At 38.0% G+C, this 23,192-nt stretch overlaps 1 protein-coding gene across 2 annotated transcripts; it reads left to right on the forward strand.

The window, feature by feature from the left end:
- Positions 1–4,248: 4,248 nt before the first annotated feature.
- On the forward strand, positions 4,249–9,960 carry LOC4325429 (nuclear pore complex protein NUP98A). 2 transcript variants are annotated; one of them, XM_015775138.3, is made up of 8 exons: positions 4,249–4,553; positions 5,150–5,332; positions 6,538–6,690; positions 7,232–7,755; positions 7,833–7,955; positions 8,142–8,255; positions 8,477–8,639; positions 9,191–9,960. In XM_015775138.3, the coding sequence occupies exons 2-8, from the start codon at positions 5,152–5,154 to the stop codon at positions 9,784–9,786; spliced, it is 1,854 nt and encodes a 617-aa protein (XP_015630624.1). In that variant the 5' UTR covers positions 4,249–4,553; positions 5,150–5,151; the 3' UTR covers positions 9,787–9,960. The 2 variants fall into 2 exon arrangements, with proteins under 2 accessions (XP_015630624.1, XP_015630617.1); XM_015775131.3 differs by having other exon boundaries at positions 4,264–4,358.
- The last annotated feature ends 13,232 nt before the right edge of the window (positions 9,961–23,192 follow it).

Here is a 23,192-nt window from a genome sequence, read left to right on the forward strand (position 1 = left end):
CTGCTATAGCTCCTTTCAGCATGCTATAGCTGCTGCTATAGCTGTTTGAAAAGGCCAACCACTAAATACTTTATCCCGCTATTTAAGGCGCTGTCTTGTACCTACATGAGTTCATCCTCGATGAAGAGCAAAATTCGCTACTCGCTACTCATGTAGTAGGCAAGGCATTTTGCAAGAATGAAAGGCGGAAGCATATAGCGGTCAAACACGTGTCATCTAGATCTACATCACGAGTTTACTTTGGCACCCTCAATACCAAATGCACCCCTTTGTTTCTTATGTAACTAGAGGGAGTATCATAGTTGGGGACACTTCAATTTATGCACCTTTTGTTTCTGTGTAAACTTATTTGTAATTAATCCTGCTTAAAACTCAATGAGATGAAATCACTTCACTATTGGAGAAATATTTTTACCCATGGTTCGCAACCCCCTGTAGTCCCGATTATACAACCGGAACTAAGAATCCGGGACTAAAGATCTTTAGTCCCGGGTGAAATAACCAGGACTAAAAATCCATCTTTAGTCTTGGTTGGTGTTACCAACTGGAACTAAAGATGGTAGCGTCAGTGTCGGTTGATCACTATTTTTTTTCTTTTTTTTTTCATTGTACCTTTGCTCACTACAAATCTAGAACAAGCTTGTTGTAAAGAAGAAAACGATGTAATTCCTGCACGTGCCAAATCTACAAACTACGGGTATTAATACAATATATATAATGCCATTCCCAATAGATAATGGCAAGCGACAGAGCCGCATGCTGGCAAAGCCCGGATGACTAGTGACCGACCACATTTTTCTTTTAAGATATGAATGACAATTGACGATGAAGAAGCAATGGTGGAGTTTCGGCGACCGTATGACAAGTCCAGGAGTTGACTATGGTGTTTGAAATTCATGTAGATAAATATGAATATGAAGATTAAGTGTTTTATACAAAATCAGGTGGTATTAACGTATAATTAATTGAGTTTCAATTATTACAAATTTGAAAAATATACTTATATGATATTTTAGAGCAACTTCCATATAGAAAGTTTTCATATGAAACGCACAGTTTGAAAAGCGTAACACGAATATCTAAATTTTCATCTAACTTTTTTTTAGAGAAAAGAACGGGAACCAGTTCAAATTGTCTCAATTCATTGACCAAATATATTTATGGTGTACACTGCACACGAACTAATATTGCATATATACATATATGTAAGGTGTTAACTTCAAATTTATTTTATTTTAACAATTGGAAAAAATTGTGACAACTTTAAGAGCATATATTTGTTAGAATTTTATCTTGTTTGTAACGGCTAAAATATAATGATTTTCAAGATAAAACTTTGTAGTATATAGGTGTAATATTATTAAAAGTACTATACAATTTTTTTATAGATTCTTTTTAAAATCTATTAGTTGATGCGTATGAAATTTATACTGTAAGTTTGTTGGCATGGAATAAGTTGCCAAAAATATACATACTCTACTTAAAATCGAGTGATGCAATATAAATTTAGGTGGGCATATAAGTAGGTATAATAGATCTATGTAAACGCTACCGAGCACATGCAGCTTTGAAATTACAAACATATAACGGCATGTTTGGTTCGGGGGAGTTTTTTATAAGGGATTGGGAGTTTAGAAAGATGATATTATAACTGTTTTATTTAGTTGAGAGATATAGGACTTTTGGTGGAATATGGATGGGGAATTGTGGAAGAAACTCCCTCCTTTTCAATACCCAGGTAGGGGTGGTAATTGGGAGGAAATGCCTCCTTTACTTTGCCTAAACAAATCTCAACCATCCGTTTTTATTAATGACCTAATCTCCAACTAAACTCCCTACCAATTTACACCACCTCTACCAAACAAGAAATTGGGATTAAAAATCAAATTCCCATATTAATATCACCATCAATTCCCTCATATAAACTCGCAATCCCCTTCCCTCGACTTAAACATACAAAACCCTCATTTAACTATATGGCAAGATGCTTTGCCTCCTAAATTTAAATATATAGACATGATGCTTGCCTGCATGTCTAACAAACTAGGGTTAATTAGATCCATGCCATTGCAAATTTGCTGGTTTAAAAAAATACCACTACTTTTCGTGATTTTGGGTGTATGCCACTGAAACTTTATAAAATTTGAACCGTGCCACTCCGTCACCATTTCTGTTAGTACCTTTCGTCATCTCTAACAGGAAACGAGCACTGGCCGATGCCGCCGCCGAGCATGAGACGGCGATGACGAGGAGGTCGTCGGCGAGGGCCAGGTGGTCTAAGGGTTTGGCAACGATGAGGTGCAGCTCGGTGGTGGCGGTGACGAGCTCAGCACAAGATTGGGGTGCCACGAGCAGGCATCGGTGATGTCGAGGATGGTAACCCGGCGAGCTCGGGCATCGAGATCCAGCACCGGTCGTCGGTGCCGGTGGAGAAGCTAATGCCGTTGCTGAGCACGACTCCCTCTCGCAGCTCCACCCTCTGCGTCACCTCCTCCCTCCCTTCCCTTTCTTTTCTTTTGCCGGCTGCCGCGGGCGTCAAGATCCAGCGCCGGTAGTCGGTGCCGACGGAGAAGCTGATGCCGCCGCCGAGCACGACTCCCTCCCGCAGCTGCCCGCGACGGCAGCGGCGGCAGTGGCGGCAACGCCTGCGCTCCCCTCCAACTCCACCGGTGACGTGATGTCAGACTCGTCGGATTTGGTGGCTGCGGTCGCCGCTCCCTTCCAGTTCCACCTCCCTCCACCAGGTGCTAAGCTTGCTACCATCGCCGGATTTACATCGCCGCCGCGTGCCTCCTCTGCCTCGCTCGCCGAAGTTGGGCGCGGGGACCAGCGTTGGTGTGGGCAGGAGGAGAAGCCCACGAGTTGCCGCCCCTGTACCTCAAGCCCACAAGCTGCCATCGACAAGACCGCCCACGAGCCACCATCGACAAGCCCCCTCCACACCGCTGTCCATGAGCCCGAGAACCGCCGGAGATTTGTCGCTTACTACTGTACGTGCCGGAGCTGGAGAAGAAATGGAGGCACCGATGGAAATGTACCATCGCATGCTCAGACGGAAATCTTGACGGGAGTGGTACGGTTCAAATTTTGCAAAATTTCAGTGACATGCACCCAATATCATGAATAGTGATGGCATTTTTTCAAACCAGCAAATTTGCAATGGAAATTGGAATGGATGCATTTAACCTAACAAACTAACAACAGGCCATTCAGTTGAGTACTTGCATTTCTGGAATTACATGGCGACGAATAAAATACCGCAACTTGCTGTCTTGCCATCAAACCTCATTTTCTTCTTCTCCATCGGGCTGTCCTCTGCCCTAGCTAATCCTAACGTCAATTCAGATGTTGGCTTTTATTTTGGGAATTGGAATTGCATATAGACGGTTTGATTTCTTTACAGTTCAAATCTAATTCATCCGGTAGGATAACCAAAATCATAATTTGTGCTAAGTGCTAACAGTCTTCATTTGTTTTCCATAGCAGCAGTGGTGGATCAGCTTCACCTTCACAGGGAGAGAAAAAACAACACTACTCAATTTTTAATGGGAGTAGCAATATAAAAATATTTATAGCGCCATATTTTTTACAAAAAATAGTCAGCATGTATTTACAATATAAGTCCATAAATTACATATGTAAATTTAGTGTATTTATAATGTAAGTTTCAAAATTATATATGTAAGTCTTAAAATTACATATTAATTACATATGTAAGTGGCGTGTAAGTAGAATGTAAGTAGATGTAACTACAGTATAAATTTGTATAAAGAATAGCATGCATGCGTGGAAAACCATCGAAAGCTTGAACTAATGAAGATGTTAAGTTTTAATTAATCACAGTCGCAACGTCAGTTGCCACGGCAATAACACAGATCTTATAGCAACATCAACCGTTAAAAAATCTGACTGTAAAACAAACAAATTTGTGGCGACACAAATACAACCTTTCCGTTTTTGATACTAGTGTATATTAATCTCTTGGACACTAGTTAAGCAAACAGTACATTTGTTTCGTTAGGTACTTCGGGCATCAGATCAATCGGATTGATTGTTCACTTGAATATGTTGGTTACAACTTACAAATAGAATTTGATACGCAAAATCTAATTGATGCTATGTTATCAATTTGACAACATGGCATGCTTAGATTTGGAATTCCAGAGCTGCATATGGTCGGTGAGCTTTCGTTTCCTGTGTTCCCCAGTCCGGTCCTGTATATAAAGGCCACCTGGCCACCCCCGAAAAGAAAAGAAAAAAAAAGAGAAGAAAACCAAGAAAGGCGAGAGATACGCGGAGAGCAGCCAACTCCTCGCCTTCGCCTTCGGCTTCGGCTCGGCGCCGCCCCTCCCCTCTCGGTTAGCTGCTGCTCCTGCACCTGCTGCTGCTGCTACTGCCAATCTGCCATTCTCCCCCATTCGACCTCTCCCCCGTTTCCTCCGATCGACTCGCTTGCGCGCGGGGGAGGTGTGATCGATCGGTTCTCTCTCACCGCATTGTGATCGATCGTCTAGGTCGTACGGGCGCTCGATCTGCTTCGAATCCTCCATTTGGTTCGTAGTTTTTATTCCCCTTGATGGCCCGGACGACGCATGGTTTGGAATTTTTCTGCTCTAGGCTGGGTTTAGTGTGGGGGTTTGGGGTTTTTGTTTTTTGGTTGGGGGGATAGCGTGTTCGTTAGGTATTTGCGCTGCTCTGCTCGTTCGGTCGGTAAACGATTTCAACGGGGTGATGCTTCGGTGTGTTAGTTCACGAAGTTGAAGCGTTCGGGTTGTCGGTTCTACTAAATTAATTTATTTTCGCAATGAGGCTGAACAAACGCTTCAGTTTCTTTAAATAATGTTATGTTTTGTTCGGATGGGGATTTTCTTGTTGGAATACTTTAGTTTATAATCCTTATGTTGGAAATAAAGAACCTGCATAATCAATATCTGAAGTTACCACGTTGCTGAAATGTAGCACCTATCAAGTGGATTTACTACTGTCTACTGTACTAGATATGTACCCTTTTTTTTCTAAAAAAAAAATCTCGTTGCTACCAATGTCTTGTGAAATTGATAAATTGATTACAGTTTAGTGGTTCTTAAGAAATAGGGATTGATTTATCAATTGTCATTCCTCTAATTTGATTTAATGTTGATTTCTGCAGCTATGATGAGCTCTTCTTCGTCCTGGTCTACCCCAAGCTTTGGGTTAGCCAGGGAATCCTCTTCATTGTTGTTTACACCTGGCCTTGTGCAACACATGGGTCCTAATCCATCGTCATCTTGGTCCACCCCTGCTCATCCAGTCTCTGATAGTCCCACGTTTTCTTTCCCCACGCCATTTTTCTGTAAGCAACCTTTTCTTTCATCTTTCTGTTCTCCCTTTCTTTTTGTGCTCTTTCATACCTGCCAACTTTATAAAAAATTAACAACATGATAGGTGCAAGTTCTTACCTACAAACAGCTCATTTTCCTGTTTATGCGTGTTTGTGCTTGTGAATTCCTGTTCTTCTCTATAGTACAAATTTCTATTATGTGTTCTAATGCTTCAAGATATCATCAAGTAGTTTTTTTGGTTTGGTTATAGTATCTGTGTTGCACATCAATCTATAAGTCCAATTAATGTAGGAAAGCCTCGTAATCACTACAGTTTTGAGCTTCTTGGTACATATTTTTTTTAGTTTGTCTGGTCACATACTATATTTTTATTAATCAGAACGAATTGATGCTTCATATTTCTAATGTAGTCGTCCAATAGTTTTTGTTGATGAATGTCCTGTGGTAATACATCTTGAATGCTCAAAAACTGGCTGGTTTTTTCTAATTGGGCCAGGCTCAAAAACATCTTGATGCAAACAATTTGCTGAACCCCAGAATAAACCACCGCAGTATTATATTGTATTAGGCACCTATTGTCTTCCCAAACATCCATAGTGAATGTTCAAAATTGTAGTTAACTGTTATCTTACTCACCTTGGAGAACCTCTGAGCTAGTAGTACTGATGCCAATGGTGGATGATGCCACCCTGATTACCAATATTTGATATGCAGTGGTTGCTCCTGTTTAGAGTACCTTATGTATGTCTATCTTTGATGTTTATCCTTGGTCGCACAGACCCTTGTTTAGCTTGGGTTGAAAGTGCTAATACACTGGAAGGATTTCACCTACTTTATGTCTCTGAGCATTTGTTTTTAAGATTGTGAGGAAGATGCACATGCACATACCTGTCTGAGTGTCCCCCTTAGCACATACTTGAACTTATGGAGGTTAGGGATGAATCTGTCTACCTCACAAAAAATGTATTGAAGCGCGCAAGTGTGCACATGAATGCATTCACTAGGATTTGAACCATGGTAGGTGAGTCATACACCTTCTCCACCTCTGTGATTGGTTAATTGATTGTAAGGCAATTTTGATACTAATCTATTTTTTCATGGTGGCATGGCTTAAAATTTGACATGTTCCATTTTTTTCACTTTGTAATTTTCTTCTCCCATTTCACTTCATCTAGTTCACTTCATTTTTTTGTATTTTTCCATCGTAATTATATAGGTGAGCCTGCGAAAGGCAGCAGGGTCTATGCTTATACCAAGACTGCTGATGATCTTCCTCATAAGCATACACTATCAATTTCTGCAATGCCAGCATACATAAGCAAATCCCATGAGGAGCTTCGACATGAAGATTATCAGAGAGGAGACAAAGGTATAAGTGTTTGAAGCATTTTTCTGAACTTTAGACTTGTCTATGAAATTTGATGAGTTAGAATTTGGATAATGCGATCTTTAAAGAAAGCAGTGACATGTCACTACATTTTGGAGTAAACTCTTTCTTTGTTCCTAGAATTTGATTGCATCCCTTGTTTGCGCTTGCATCCTTTATTATTAGCCTAATGTTACACCAAAAGACAAATTACATAGCTATTTCAATTGTTATCTAGAGCATCTTTACAACTTACTATCTGAGTTCACGCGTCCAATTCTCTCTAGTTATTTAATCTGAAGCATCTTTACAACTTATTAGCAAGAATAGTTAACTATTTGATATTTTTTTCTCTAGTATTTGCATGTAGCAAATTAAACAGCTAATGTGAGCAATAAGCCTATAGTTCTAATAATTTATGCTTAGAGTTAGTATTAATGGATCATTTCCTGTGATGATTTATGTTTAATATTTTGTTGGCACATTTGCTATATGTTTGTTCCTTTTCTATGTATTAATCTAATTTTATTTGTTAACTCTCTAGGCGGTGATGGCCTGCAGAAAATTATGGTTAATTCAGCTCCTGTACCTCCCATGCCCATGTTATCATCTGTTGGAGCTCCAGTTAATATGATCAATTCAAGTCAACCTGCTTTCAGTTTGAAGTCCAAAACAAATTTCAGTACTCCATTTTCACCAGCAGCAACTGCTGATCAACAATCTGCACAGCTACAGTTCTCAACACAAAATCACTATTATACTTCCAACCCATTTTGGCCTGCCCCAATAGGATTGGTGCGACCATGTTCATCAACAGGACTGCAATCTTCCACGCCAGGTCTAAACTGTACCGGCATCACATCATTTCCATTCCTGCCCACAAAGCAACCGTCTGTGGGAACCCAATCATCAACTTTATTTCCTACCACTTTTGTGCATCCATCCGTGGAGTTGCAAAAGAATGCCTCCACCCACTGTGCTAGCTCACAGACTGCTCCTTGTACGACACACGGAGGAATTCTATTCGGCACGGCTGCAAATACAGTCTCATTAACTACATCATCTACTGTAAGTTCCTTAAATCATGGCTTGTTTGTGAACAAAACAAATTGGCTCTAATCATTGATATTTGTGTTGGTTGACAGGAGCCAACCACATCATCCCTTGGTCCAACCTCATGCCCTGCTACTCGACATGGAGATGCACCTTCTACTGGATTTGCATGTCAGGAAAATGTATTCAGCAACTCAGCGGCATATACATCTACTGTAAGTGTTGCTGTTGACTGTAGTATTTATTTGCGGTGCAGTACAAGAGGAACTACTATGCATGATTATTTTCCGTTATCTTTGTTTCTCAGAGGAGGCATAAATCAAAACTTCTTCCCACCTTTCAAATCCATCGCTCGTTTTTCCAGACTCTGCTTTATATGAGAAAGATAATCTTCTTTGCAGATAAATGCGGATGTTCCCACGAATACCATAGATTTGCTACTTCCAAATAACATCCGGCTGGTAAGGCTTAGATTTTCTTCAACAAATGATGGTAATGGAAGTGTTGCTTCAGAGGTACGGAACTGAATCTCCATAGTAAAGAGTTGCTCTGCACATTATTATGCATGAGTCTTTCATAAAATGATCTCTTGGCCCCTGTGGCTTCTAAAATCATGTTGGAAGCTTTGATGCTTTACATCCTTGGTCTCATTACTATTTAGAATGAAATGACTTTGACCTTTATGTCTATTCATTCTGATGGTCATATAATAACATAACCATGTCCCTTTTTGTAGGTTCATTGTCATCATGATGCTAAAACTTCAGAAACACCCATTTCTTTGTGCATATATCCTGGAGAGAACCAAGAGCTGATTATCAAATCAATGGTGCAGCCTGCTAAGAGTCACACTGGGAAACAATCTAGTCCAACTGGTGGTCATCCAGATGATCAAAGTGGTAATTAGTGTTTGCATTTCATTCCTTCTGATATATGTTTCAGACAAACAGTTTCTCTACTCTGACTCATATGTACAGTATGAATACATCATTTATTTATTTTATTACTCCCTCCATCCCATAATATAAGGCATAGTCAAACTTGGCACGGTCTTCAAACCTAATCTTTGACTTATATTTTCTCATATACTATAAGATTTATTGCAACAAAATTATAACCATCTTAAAGTAAATTTAAATGTCAATCCAAAGATATTAATTTTAGGAAATAAAATTTAATTTATAGTATTATAATAATTGTTGGTCAAGTATTTTTAAAGTTGAATCTTGGACTGCGTGCATGTCTTATATTATGGGATAGAGGAAGTAGCAATTAAGGAGCAAAAATATGATCACTGAAGTGTGGTGTAATTTAATGTTAGGGATATCTGTTGTGAGTAGTGAAAAATACATTATCATTTCTAAAGATTTATCTAAAGATATTCCTATAAATGTAAAGGTATCTCAGAACTGAACACTTATCATACAAGTTCGATTTTTGGTTACTTCAGGTCGCAGCAAAGTATGCAACAGTGCTGCTGGTCTGCCATCGTCAGGACCTGGTGAGAATCAGAAGGGGAATAGCAGTGCTGGTCACAAGACACCAAAGTCTCCACTGGCTGCTCCTCGTTGCGAAGCGATAGCGGAGTCTGTACTGCCTCGCCTGTACAGCGCCGATTACTACACCGTGCCATCTATTGTGGAGCTCGCCGTGGGAGAGAGGGACGAGCCAGGCTATTGCTCACATGTGAAGGGCTTCACGGTCGGCAGGCATGGCTATGGCAGCGTAAAGTTTGATGGAGAAACTGATTGGAGAAGGCTTGATATTGGATCCATCGTGGAGTTCAATGAGCGTGAGATTATTGTGTACAGAGATGTGAGCAATACGCCGCCTGTTGGGCAGGAACTCAACAAGCCTGCTGAAGTCACTCTTCTGAATGTCAAGTGCGTCGAACAGAAGAATGGGTTGCAGTTCACAGAGGGGCCGGCAGTTGATAGGTACAAGGAGATTTTGGTGCAGTGGACAAAGGACCATGGCGCAGAATTTGTGTCATTTGACGCGGCCAAGGGAGAATGGAAGTTCAGGGTTAAGAATTTCAATATGTAGAGTCCTCTGAGAATCTATAATTCTCCTATCAGTAGGCTCCTGTGTCTGGTAGAAGTAACAACATAGTAATCCTGTAAAAAATGTGTTCTTTTTGTAGTTCGGTCACTTGGTACGGATAGCTGGATACTTCTGGACGAAATAACTTTAGCTATAAAAACTGCCTTTGTTGCGTAATTTTCAATTTTGCGCGGTTGTAATGATTTTGTTAGCGTTTCTGTCAGCCTGGATTGAGTTTTAGCATCAACTCTAAAATGGTAAAGGCAGTATTATTTTCTTAAAAACAATTACGTGTAGGAGTAACAATATATTTATCCTATGATCTCTACTCCTGGAAATAGATATGTAGTCAGTGGTTACAATGATTTGAGTAACATCTCAAGATCTTGAGTAAATCTCCATAGTTTAAATTTTAAAACTTAATTTTAGAATTGTTTCATTTTAATTCTATTTTTATATTGATCTTTGAACCGTTCATAACACACATATAAAAGTATTATTCATTAAGTTCTTTTAGTTGTTTCATTCCTTTTTTTTCCTTTTTTTTATCCTATAATAAACAATTATGTTCTACCAATATTATTCTGAAACATTCTTTTATAACATTCCCACTTTGCTACTAACAGTATTAGACAATATCTTAGGAACAAAGTAGCCAAAGTAGAATGGAGGGGGGTAGTTTGCACGTCTGTCATTCAGATAGGGAGAGGCTGTGGGCATGTGGATGTGGCCTCAACTCGTGCAAGGATTTAATACTCTGATGAAATTTACATTGCTTATATTTTCCATGTCCTCAATATGTGGGTACAGAATATATGCAAGATTTTAGCAGTGAAGTTGATCTGAAATGCTAATGTTTAAACATATAATTGGGTTGCACCATTTTTTTTAACAATACAAGTGACAATGTCAAGGTTGTTAAGCACAGTAGGATAGGATTTGTTATGATTTGCAAGATGTCAAGTTACCTTGACAAGTGAGAGCGCATAGTTTCTTCCTACGTAACACACGAACATTTCGCTAGCAAATAAATAAACGCTACATCTCAATACATGTTCTAATAAAATCATACATACAGTGTATTATGCTCAGCATGGTATGAAGTGTTCGCTAATTGTTAAAAATCAAGTTTCTGGCTAGAGTATATCCTATATTCAGCACCAATATTATATCCTCACAAGGGAAAACAAAAGGGTTATTTGACAGCGATGAACAAAGATAGCGTTCATAGGAAACACGGTGATGCTCCATATGACAAGTCACAGGAATTTTCTTTTTCAGTTTGTTTTTTTTCGTCAAAGGGTTCCCTTATGGGCAATATCTTGATGTTAAGTGCAACTCTGCAGTGAAAAGAAGTCCTCGGCATAGCACCACTTGGAAGGATAAAAAACGTACACACACAATTAACTTACCCGTTCTAATCATCTAGAAAGAGAGGATAAACTTTTGGTTTTTTATGGCACGCTTTTCAAAATGCTAAATGGTGTGTTTCGTGCGAAAATTTTCTATATGAAAGCTGTTCTAAAATATTAGATTAATCCATTTTTTAAGTTTGTAATAATTAAAACTCAATTAATTACATGTTATTATAACCTCGTTTTGCGTAAAACACTTAATCTCATCTTCAGGAGATTCAAACAAAACGTAGAGTGTCAATTGACTTGGGGCGTATTTACTTTCTTAATATTTTCAACTGTACCAAAAATTTATTTTGAAATATTTTGACGTTGTGTTGAATGTGTTTGCTTTGAGGCTTGCCAAATTTTGATGTTGTTTTTACGAGAGAAAACATCCCGAATTACTAATTCTTTTAGGGTGGTAATGGGAGGCTATGTTTAGTTTGTTAGCCCTGAAAGAGAAACACTAAGAGTAGGTACAATAGCAGGTTATAAGCTAGCTATAAACATATTTTAAAGAGATAAAGAAAGAGATGGAAGAGCAGCGGGCTACAGATCTGTAGCCAGCTATAGCACGGACTACAAGACGTAATGTGTGTATGACAGGTGGGACCAGGTATTAATAGTATAGTAAGCAACTAGAGTATGAATTAGTTATTACATTGGCTATAGATGATTTGGAGCTAGTAGTGGGCTATACTATTAAACTTGCTCTAATGTCGTGGTGGTGGAGTCGTGGGTGTATAACTTTACCCACTAGGGTTCAAATCCTGGTGTGCACGAATATTATGCATAGGTAGGTGGACTTTCAACATGATTTTAGTGAGGTTAGAGATATGTCGCTGGTTTTCGTCTATTAGAGCATAGGTTAAGAGATACATTCACGGGGTGTGAGAGTGGTGTTACGTCTGTAGTGAAAATGGCAATAAATCAAACATGCCAATTATTGGTTATAAATATGACTTCTTAATTATGAAGGCATATTATTTTACTAAACAAAAGGATCGAAGCTTAAAATCAGTTTAAGAGACATCAGTCAAACATGGCACAAAGAGCTATAAGATGGAAACCAAACTCCAATAGTTCTTAAGTTTCTTTTTTTTTTTAAAAAAAATCTCATACATTGATTAGTACTCTACAAATGTCATCACACCTGTTGGTTTCCTGGTTCCATAGTGTTGTATTTTGGCTTCCACCACAAGCGCAATTTACTCATTGTTTTCCATTTCTATATCTTCCACTGGCGGCTTATTCTCCTCCGCTGCATCAACAACCAAAGGTGAGTCCGGCTCATCATCCTCTGAACGAACAATTACTATTAGGCACAATGACCTCTACCGGTGCAATAACCTCTTCCGGTGCTTTGCATTGACCACTATTGCAAACATTATCCTCTTGCACGTCCTCTATAGGAGTTTGTTCTACCTCCGTGTGACTTGTCTCGATGATTCCAAAAATATATGTTTTCTTCTGCACCAATATTTTCAGACTATACCCTTTCTCCCTTATTCTAGCCACAAACTTTCTCCAACTCTCAATAAATGCAAGCTCCATTACTCTCCATTGTCATCCATATTCACCCCTTACTGGCCACACAACCTTTATGATATTTTTTTCAAACACTGGATCTTCCCCAGACATATTATACAACCACCCTAACACGTCGTTCAAAACCAACTGCTCCGGCGCATTCAGGCTAGTATCAACAAAGATCGAAACCACCCCGCTATCACAAAGTTGTACATGAACATCGCTATAATATACACGAACGGCCACATCACCTGACATCCTAAGAAAACATGACAGATTATCTTACTACATTACTACCCAATAACATCACCTGTGGTACATTTTTACTCTAATGCAAAATAACTAAATTCGTCACTACTAAAAATAACTTCATGTTGATTTCTACTAATCTACATTTATTTTTACTTAGTGGACACTACTTTCAAATAACTTCATGTTAATGTGTACTAGTACTCCATGTTTATTTCTACTTAGTGCTCACTACTTGCAAATTAATACATTGCTACTCACCTAAAAATATATGTACTAACCTAGTACTAACTTCAACATACTACTAATTTAATATATGTACTAACATTCAACAATGATTAACAAATCATTAGTGTCGTACTTAGGGATTATAAATTTATACCTCCAGCGTTGCTGCTCTCTTCTGCATAGTCATGGGCATCGCATCCCCTTCCAGCCGCGCAGATCTCTCCCGCGACGATGGCAGCCCGATGAGACACTTGGTGGTCCTCGCCCCCTCAACTCCAAAAATGACCCTTGTCGAAGGGTGGAGAGGGGGATTTAAAGCCGCCAGTCGAACACCCATTGTTTGATAGGGGCAGTCGCAGGGACCTGTTGACAGCCACAGTTCAATATTGTGCGCTGGGACCTGTTGACATTGCACACTGTCAGATGTGGGCCCAGTCGAACACTCGTAGTTCGACAGGTCCAGTCCAACTCCTTTTGTTCGATTGCTTCCACCTGTTGAAGACTCGCCGTTTGATAGGCACCTGTCGAATTTCGGCAGTTCGACATGGCCCTATTTTGACAATTATTTTTGGGTGGCCATCATTTTTACTATTTTCCATTAAATGAATATTATTTCTGAAAACAATTCCACATAAATAATAAGCTATAGAGTTTGTGATTTTGCTATAGCTTATAACAGGAAGCCGGAGTAACGAGATAAGATCCAGGGGGACTGGGAAAGTGCGCAACCAAAACATCCAAGAAACCAATCAAATCTCGCTGGAAGAAAGCATAAATACTAGACAAAAAAATTCCATTTGGACGAACATATATATTCCAAGAAGTTGGTGGAGACTGACTTTTTCTTGGGTAGAATATTTATACATGTTGTTGCTTTTACTGAAATATGCTGTAAAGGGGATACTGAATAGCACTACAGCTAGCTAGGTAGCTCAACACTAGTCCAGAGAACATAATCATTATATCAAACAACTCTTGCGCCATATGTTCATGTTTGATTGAGGAGAACCATATGATTGTGTTAATAAACAATTTTTTTGGCAAGTACGTACGGATGCAACTCCTTGAGTACTCACAATCAAAATATTATCAGTATATTTTAAAGTAAAACGAAGGATTAGTGGATTAATTGACAAGAGATGAGAAGTGCCGATTAATGAAGGAAAGCTCCCCAATGTTTCTCTCTTTCGGGTTGTTTGAATATAATCCTGTTTCGTTTCTTCCATAGATTTTTTTTTTCGGCGAAGACATATTTATTTCTTCCATATGCTTGACATGACATATATATGGACCGGAACCACGGTCAGATTCATTTCTCGACTCTTGAATGATCTGTCGTGCCCTACGTTGAGCCAGGATTTGTGGTGCACTACATGCACACGTGGGTACATTTGGTGGTAAAAGCACATAGGGATTAGCTATGTATTTATCGTTAATTTTTTAAGATTTTTAAAAGTTACAAATAAATTATAAATTATAAGTTAACGATATAATTTATATGTAACTTTTAAAAATCTTGTGATAACATATTATTTCCGTGAAACAGATGTGTCATAACGGAATCCTATATGCACGCTATGATTTTTAAAGTAAACTAGGAATGCGTCATACGCCAAGTTTGAGGTATTTATAAAAGCGAGATATTAACCGGAGAACATCTGCCACGATTTCTCCATAAATTCTTTTTGTCAGTATTAATTAATTGTTTAATAATATTTTAACCTATTAGCTTCATATTATATCATACATAAGTAATATCTATAAGCAATCATTTATAATCTTCTTCATCATTTGAAAAGAAGGCAGATGTATTTTCTTAAGAAAACATGTCAACGAAAGTAAAGTAAGTATAAAATAGAAGCAATGTGTTTTTTTAATTGTATAATATATTATCATAATATGTTAAAAGATAAATTGAGTGGGACATGAAGCTCCACGAAATACATGGGTTTATATAGCCTAATATTATTGATATATTTTGAGAGGCGATATATCTATGAACATTTCATGTAGAGTGGATGAGGGACTCCACGCAACCTAGTAGGAATACGATAACGACGAAGTATCATTGCACAGTAATATTTTTTAAAATGTCATGTACCATAAATAAACACTTTTTTATATATAAGATAGATCTAACAGATAGAAATACTGGTTCTACCGGTTTAAGAGGCATAGGAGTATTTTAAAAATGTAGCTTAAAAATTATGGTTGTTTTTATATCCAACATAATAAAGTGAGCGTAGTTCAACTGGTTAGATTTCTTGTTGTGAAACTTGCCCACCCATGTTATTAATCAAAAGGTTTAAACTCTATTATGATTTTTTCTTAAAAATGCATGGATAAGTGAACAATAGCTATAGTTCGTAAAATATATATGACTAAAAGTAATGAATTTCTTTAATAATATAGTTAATTTGGATCTTCAATTTTAAATTTTATAGTAAATAATCTAATAGTGTGCACAAATAAAAATTATCTATATGATTTAGATAATATAATTGTTTAAAATTTGTTATCATAAAATATTTTTTCCATATAACTAAAAGAGGAAAACAGGAGAGAAGAAATATGTGGGGAGGTAAGTACACACATGCATACTGGACTGGACAGGCGGAGAGGATATAGGGGCCCTTTTTTTATCATTTTGTATTTGGATAAATCATAAAATATTTTTTCCATCTAACTAAAAAGGAAAATAGAAGAGAAAGGAAATATATGGGAGAGGCACATAGGCATGTACGCAAGCATACGTACTGGATGGGAGGGGTGGGATATGTGGGCCCTTCTTTTTATCCCTTTCTATTTGGATAAATAAATCTAATGGTAGAAAATAATGGGTCCATAGTATATTAGTAAAAATCGACGGCTAGGTGATTAAATGTCACGTGGCAGTATAAGAGCGATTGTAGGAGTGCTATGTGGCGGCGATGGTCGGATTTCTCTTATTTATTAGAGTGCCACTTGGTGACTTGAGAGCATTTACAAGGTGCCACTTGGTGGATTGGGAGCGTTTGTAGGAAGTTTAATGGGCTCTTAGTATATAATAGATAATAAATAAATTAGAAAGGTAGCCCGCGCACATGCGCGGACACCTTCTTATATAATGTGAGTGAAATTTTATTATGAATATTTATGTGTGGGTGGATTTTTATTAAAATATTTTTTATTATATTCTAAACTAAAATGAAACTCATTTTGTGTGCTTTGAACGCTGGTTATTTTTTTTATAACTAACCATGCAACATATAAATTCTAAAATAAAATTATTTGAGATAATGCGGTTTTGAATTGGTGAGAAAATATTGCGTTGAAACAATGCATGTGGTTTCTATGAGAAAATTTTGGGTATTTTAACTCGCTAGAAGGATATCTTACAACCCAAAAGAAATCAAATAATAACATTTTTTTATTGGATTGTATTTTAAAATTTTTCTATTAAGTATGGGTTTTAAATCCAGCAACGTTTGTCCAATTTTCAATTTATTTCATGTCCATTTTTATTTTTTTTCTTTTGGAGATTTTCATTCTATTAATCATCCTTGAAATGATTTGATCTTTACAATTTGGGACGAAAATACAAGTGCATATAACCTGGTATGGGGTAAAGGCATACTTTCTAAATTTTCTCTCATAAAATATTAAAGTAATGGTCATAGTGTTTTTAGTGAATATCACTAAAGTGGATTGTCTTGTAACAAATACACATTTTTAGATTGTTCTAAGTCAAGACTTTACAATGGACTGTAGCAAGTTTTACAAAAAATAAAAAAATGGACATGGTCTTTAATTTCTATATGGAATTGAATTGATTTATTGCTAAGGCCACTGCACCCATATGCTTATCGGTATGATGTTCAACCAACCACACCTTTATTTTCAACATATTGTCTATATTGCTATATGAATATTTGTTATGATTAGTGACTTCATAGATGATATGTGTAATTCGGACGCTATGATCATCTTTCTTAATAATATTTATTGTTCTCCTAAAAGATCATCTTAAAAGTATCAAGGTCAATTTCTATAGGTACGTAGCCCTCATATGCATGTTAAGAGAAATCAATTAAGTTGATAAAGAGTCGTTAGATGCCTAATGGGATATAAGTAATAGATAGAGGTCCATTTGTGTTTTTTGTTTGCCCATATAAATAACTTTAATTTTAATTGTCAAGGAGATAAAAAAAATAGAGAGAAAAGAATGGTGCATGCTGTACACGGGCGGGAGGGCGGGAGGTTTGGGATATTTTTATAAATGATTAATCTAACAACCTAAAATAATGTGTTAGATTTGCTAAAAAAATAATGTGTCAGATGTTTATGTCGAAACCGATGGTCGAATGTTTTGTTTTCTGGTCAGAAATTTTACAATTTTATCTGATTTAAGAGAATGATGTAACATCTTAAGAGTGTTTATAACATGTGTGACCGTCTATTAACACCACATGCCGCAAAGAAGGATGGAGGGATGGATGTTTGGGGTGTTCTTCTTTTAAACAATAGATCTAATAACCTAAAATAACGTGTCCATCTTTTTTTATGTCAAATCCGATGGTTGGATTATTTTTTTTTTGCAAAAATTCTAAGATTTTTCTCTAATTTAAGAATGTCATATAGCAGCTTAGAAGCATTTATAAGATGCTTAATGGATTTTAATGCTGCAAGGAGATGGGGATGGAGGGAGAGAGGTTTTTTCGTATTAGAAAACTAACAAATCAATAGCCGAATGCTTTGTTCTTTTTTAAGATTTTCTAGTATTTTCTTTAATTTAATTGCACCACCTAGCAGCCTAGAAGCATTCGTAGGATGTTTAGAGTGACAGAGTGAGAGTTGCTAGATCTAGCAGGTGGAGGTCTATTTGTGGTTTTTTAATGTAAAAATAATTTTGATTTTAATTTCTCATGAAGATAGCTCGTTGGTGCGTACGTGACGGGGAAGTTCCGGATGCATGTATTTAAGAAAAAGATCTAACCTTCTAAAATAAAATAATGGATCCACCGATTTAAATGAAAATCGATGGTCGGAGCCACTCGACGACCTAGGAGCGTTTGTAAGGTGTCGCTTGGTGGATTAGGAGTATTTATAGGATGTTTAATGGAGTTTTAGTATATAATATTATTTTTCTGAAATTTCTAAGATTTTTTTTGATTTAATAATGTCATATAGTAGCTAGATTAGAGGTGTTTATAAAATGTTTAACGGATTTTAACACTACACGGGGGTGGAGAGGGATGGAGAGAGGTCTAGGATTTTTTATTAAAAAATCTAACGACCTAAATCCATCAATTTAAGTAGAAATCGATGATCGGGTGCTTAGAATTTTTTAATATTTTCTAGTACTTTTTCTAATTTAATAGCACCATGTAATGATTTAAAAGCTTTTGTAAGATCTTTAATGTGACGGAGGGAGAGCTGCTAGACTTAGTAGTTGGTCTATTTTGTGATTTTTGACTGTAAAAGTAATTTTGATTTTAGTTTCTCATTAAATAGAAAATAAAAGGAAGGAACTGAAAGGGAAACTCACGTACGTACGTTCGGCAATATGATGCCAAAAATATTAGGTATGTTGGTTCCAGAGGTTTTTTTTTTTTGGCAAAATAGTTCTAACCATCCAAAATAATGGGTCCACCAATTTAAATGAAAATAGATTGTCGGATTTCTCTTATTTATTAGAGTGTCACTTGGCGACTTGAGAGCGTTTATAGGGTGCCACTTGGCGGTTTGGGAGCGTTTGTAGAAAGTTTAATGGACTTTTAGTATATAATAGATAGATAGATAGATATAACGATTCAAAAACTATGTAAAAGTTACGTGCAAATTTACCTGTAATTACATTACAATTATACTATATTTACATCCGAGAAACTTTTTTTAAAAAAATAACGATAAATATATAGCAAAATCGAAGCGGTATCCATGAGACACGAGGGCTATATATGCCCCTAATATCTTAGAGTGCGCTAGAACGTATCAACCAAAATTTTTTATGATTTAACCATTTGAAAAACTTGTTTTAAATAGAAACTGCACAAAAACTCGATTGAAAATACATAGCAAGCTCTCAGACCGATTAGCGGACATGTGTGTGGGTGAGATGTGACGCATGACTCTCTCTTCATGTTTTTTTAATAAAGATAATGGAAAGTTACATGTCTCCTTCCTCCCTTGCGTCGCATGAGTAACCATTGCATGATTAGCAGTAGTAGCGTGGAGAGAGAGAGAGATTTACCAGGTCATTCATCTCTATTTGGATCGGCACAGCTACTACTTCGGTTGATTCAAGGGGGAAACAATAACTTGGATTAGTTTCTGAACCTTTTTGGCTTTTACTGCATGTGGCTCTGTCATGCAGGTATTCATGCCATAAGTTAATCCTAATTTAAAAAGGCACTAGTGTCAATCATTGTCCGTATACCGATATTAAAACTCTAATCTGATTTTAATAATAATACATGCTCCTTCTCTTTCAAGCTTTTCTGGTGTGAGCGGATGCTTTTCCATAATTTATCCGCAGTGTACTTGTCTGATCTTGCATATCTGTGCCTCCCAGGGTACTAATTGAATTAGAGTATAAATCAGTGCTTTTCGGTGATTAATATTTGTAATGCCATAGCTCCCCACCATATCGTTCATTTGTTCCAACATCAAATTTCTTCCTTTTCTCCACTCAGCAACACTGGAGTGAAAGAAAAAACATGCACGTCATGTCAAGCAAGTACTACACACGGCTCTCGCTCTAGTATTTCTGCAGGCATTCTTTCTCTCTTTTCTTTTTAATCTTTAATGACTTAATATTTCAATTCGCCAAACGATAATTGCATTTCTAGTAGTATTTAAATATTATCTTATGAAGAGTGTACTTTTGAATACTATATTTTTTAAGTACTATAGTACTTGCTCTCATTTATTTTTTTTCTCCTTTTATCCCAAACACCCTCCTATTCCCAACAGTTCCACCTTTAACGAGGACCATGTAAATATTTTTTTTTCTTCCATGATAATTGTTTTTAAATTCTAGAATTGCACTTATTATAGGATAGAGTGTATCATGGTATGTTGCGAGCTCTCCTTTTTAGTATCTACACTGGCTAATTTAGCTTCCTACTTTGTGGCTGTTTTTTTAAGGTAGCATATTCTAAATAAATTATTCATGGATAAAATCTGATAGATTATCTACTTGATTGTAGGGAAAAAACTATATGATATGTTATAATCCTAATATATAGCTTAAATTAAGTGATCTAAGTAGAATCGTCGAATAAATAATCCGTGGTATAGTCCGATGTATAAACATAAAAGAACAGGACTCTTGAATGAATGAGCGAAGTGTAGATATTGTACATTGGTCTTGATATTCTTACCCAAGTTATATCTTGGATCACCGACTCGACGAACAATTTTTTCACTTAAGACCAGTTTTTACAACAAATATTTTTAGTTTAGACTGATGGTTCACATGTCATTCAGTTTAGACCGATGGTTCACATGTTAGTGAGATTAGGGGATAAATCGGAGAGCAGTTAGGAGAATGCTGGCAAGCTGCTGCTTCTTCTTCTAGGCTTCTATGCTGGTCTATATACTCGAGCGGTTTCTTTCTCCCACTGTTTGTCATATCCCCCAATTTTATATATGCCAATCGACTATCAGATCAGGATATTTGTATCCCTAACGTTGTTAGATAGAACTTGATGTCACCGGCAGTGGTGGACCCAGGTCCTAGGCCATAGCAAAGGGCCTAGGACCTAGGCATGAGAAATGCTCCGGTGCAATCTACTTGAAGTATTCTACTCCGAGTAGAATTAATCTGGACCGTTTATTTTATAGGGTAGATTAGTAATCTCCTAATATAGTTTAGGGGTAATTTGCATAGGATGTTTTCTTCGCTTCTTCGCATCAGGTCCGACGCATCGCATCTCGCCCCAACGTAGGCACCGATCTCTCCCCGATGTAGTCGCTTCCTCCCGGCAGGCAGCGGCGCGACAAAAATCGCTGGCGGCTCGGCCGGCGGCGCTGCCAGCAGCTCGGCGTGGCGAAATCCTCAGTTTGCAGACGTGTTTGATTTGGTAATTGAGGAATATAGTCTTAGGAAAGCATACTAGTAGGCTGCCTGATTTCTCTGTTCAGACAGATGCTTATATTTCTAATCTGATTTCACTTTACAGGCTGCGATTGATCTCAACAAGAACGATCTTTCCGATGAATGCCATCTGAACGATATTTGAGAGATGATATAGCTTTAGTTAGTCACCTTAGCGACGGACGGGTGAAATAGAGTAATGTCAGGAACAAGTTTGATTGTCAGGAACAACCTAGCTTTATACTCTCTCTTTGGATCAGACCGTAATACTATGCAAAGTGAGACTGGTTACGTCGCAGACAACTGTTTAATCACGGTGCGATTAGGGCTAATCTTTTGCATCTTTTTGGTGATCCGTAGCTTCGTGGTTTTGCGATTCAATAGTGTCTACCAGATCTTTCCCGTTTCCAGATCGTCTTGATGGCTTGTTGGTGTGTGCAATGATCAAATATTTGCTGTCAAAATATCACGTGACTGAAAATGCAGCCAACTCTGATTGCTAACATTACATCATCTCTGATTAGCAACAAAGTGTGCAGTTTGTGACATCAGTGTCCATGAAAGCTTCCAGGCTTTCCCCTGGTTATTGCCAAAAATATAGTCCTATTTCTCCTTATCTCTAGAATAATTTTGGTAAGTTTACAACGTTTGGCAGGAGGAACGCACAAAGACTGCATGAGTGTGCAAAAAATCTGTCCATATTTTCTCTGAATTTGTACTTTGTGTTAGGTACTACATTTGTGGGCATCCCAAATGGCCAAATGAGATTAATATAAGGTGTGGTATTTCTTGTAGCAGGAAACACACACCAAGTCAAACCAAACAGCAAACCAACATGCTTGTGCTATATTCAGAGGTGCAGTATTTGTGCACTGAACAAAAGGCATCTCACATCGCTGTCCCTTGATAATTCATGGATGTCAACAGTATTTCACATCTGAACATCCGCGCGTGCTCCTCCACGGCCATCACCTCCGCGCCACGCTGCCGTACCCACAGCGGCTCGCCGGCGCTGCACATCCTGGCGAGCTGGTCCGCCTCCGTGGGGGCAAGGTGGACCACCAACTGCTTGTCCTGCTCCTGCAAGGGCGCCATGATGGCGCCCATGTACGCCACCGAGCCGTTCGCGGCTATCTGCAGTGGCACGACGGGTGGCGGGATGAGGTCGCCGCAGCCCATGCGCGGTGCATGCTCGGCGAGGGAGATAGGACGGCGACGGAGGCGGGGATGGAGGGGAATAGCGTCGGTATGGAGAGAAATGACGACGATACGATAGGATAGGAAGAGGGTGAGTAAGATACTAATAAATTACGATAATACCCCTATGCGAATTATTATTTCTGGACAAAAATGCCTCTCCACATTTATACTTCCACTAATCCTAGTGGGAGTAGAACTAAATCTCAACCCTACAATTAAAGATGATCAACGGCTCAGATTACTTTCTACTCCGAGTACAAAGCACCGGAGTAGGACTAGCGTTTTTTTGACAAATTGGTCCTTGCAGAAAACTTATTTCGAAACTAGTCCCTACCAAAAACTATATCCAGAAATAGGCCGTCGGATCAGCGCCAAAGCGGTTGGCGCTGAGGTTGTTCTTATCTGCGCCAACGGGACTGGCGCTGACATCGCGCCAGCGTGGCGGGCGAGGCGCGATGTGGCAGGGCCTCAGCGCCAATGCACTTGGCGCTGACACCTTGCACACCCTAAATAGACCGATGTGCGGCAATGAATTAACGGTGTCGCTCGTGGTGCAACGGTAAGTTTCTTTCTTGCTATATCTGAGGACTAGGGTTCGAATCCCAGGTCAGCCATTTTTGTTTTTTTTAAAATCATCAATCTACGTGCGTACATATTAATGATGATCTCCATTTTCGTTTTTGTCTTCAAATCTTCAATGTACTTTTTTTTGTTTAAATTAATTT

The sequence above is a fragment of the Oryza sativa genome, chromosome 1 (assembly GCF_034140825.1).
Source record: "Oryza sativa Japonica Group chromosome 1, ASM3414082v1".
In the NCBI taxonomy this organism is placed as follows: domain Eukaryota; kingdom Viridiplantae; phylum Streptophyta; class Magnoliopsida; order Poales; family Poaceae; genus Oryza; species Oryza sativa.

Coding starts and splice junctions, on each gene's coding strand:
- LOC4325429 (XM_015775138.3), top strand. CDS start 5,152: ATGATGAGCTCTTCTTCGTCCTGGTCTACCCCAAGCTTTGGGTTAGCC. Junction 7,756..7,832: donor CATTAACTACATCATCTACT/GTAAGTTCCTTA, acceptor GTTGGTTGACAG/GAGCCAACCACATCATCCCT. Junction 8,256..8,476: donor ATGGAAGTGTTGCTTCAGAG/GTACGGAACTGA, acceptor CCCTTTTTGTAG/GTTCATTGTCATCATGATGC.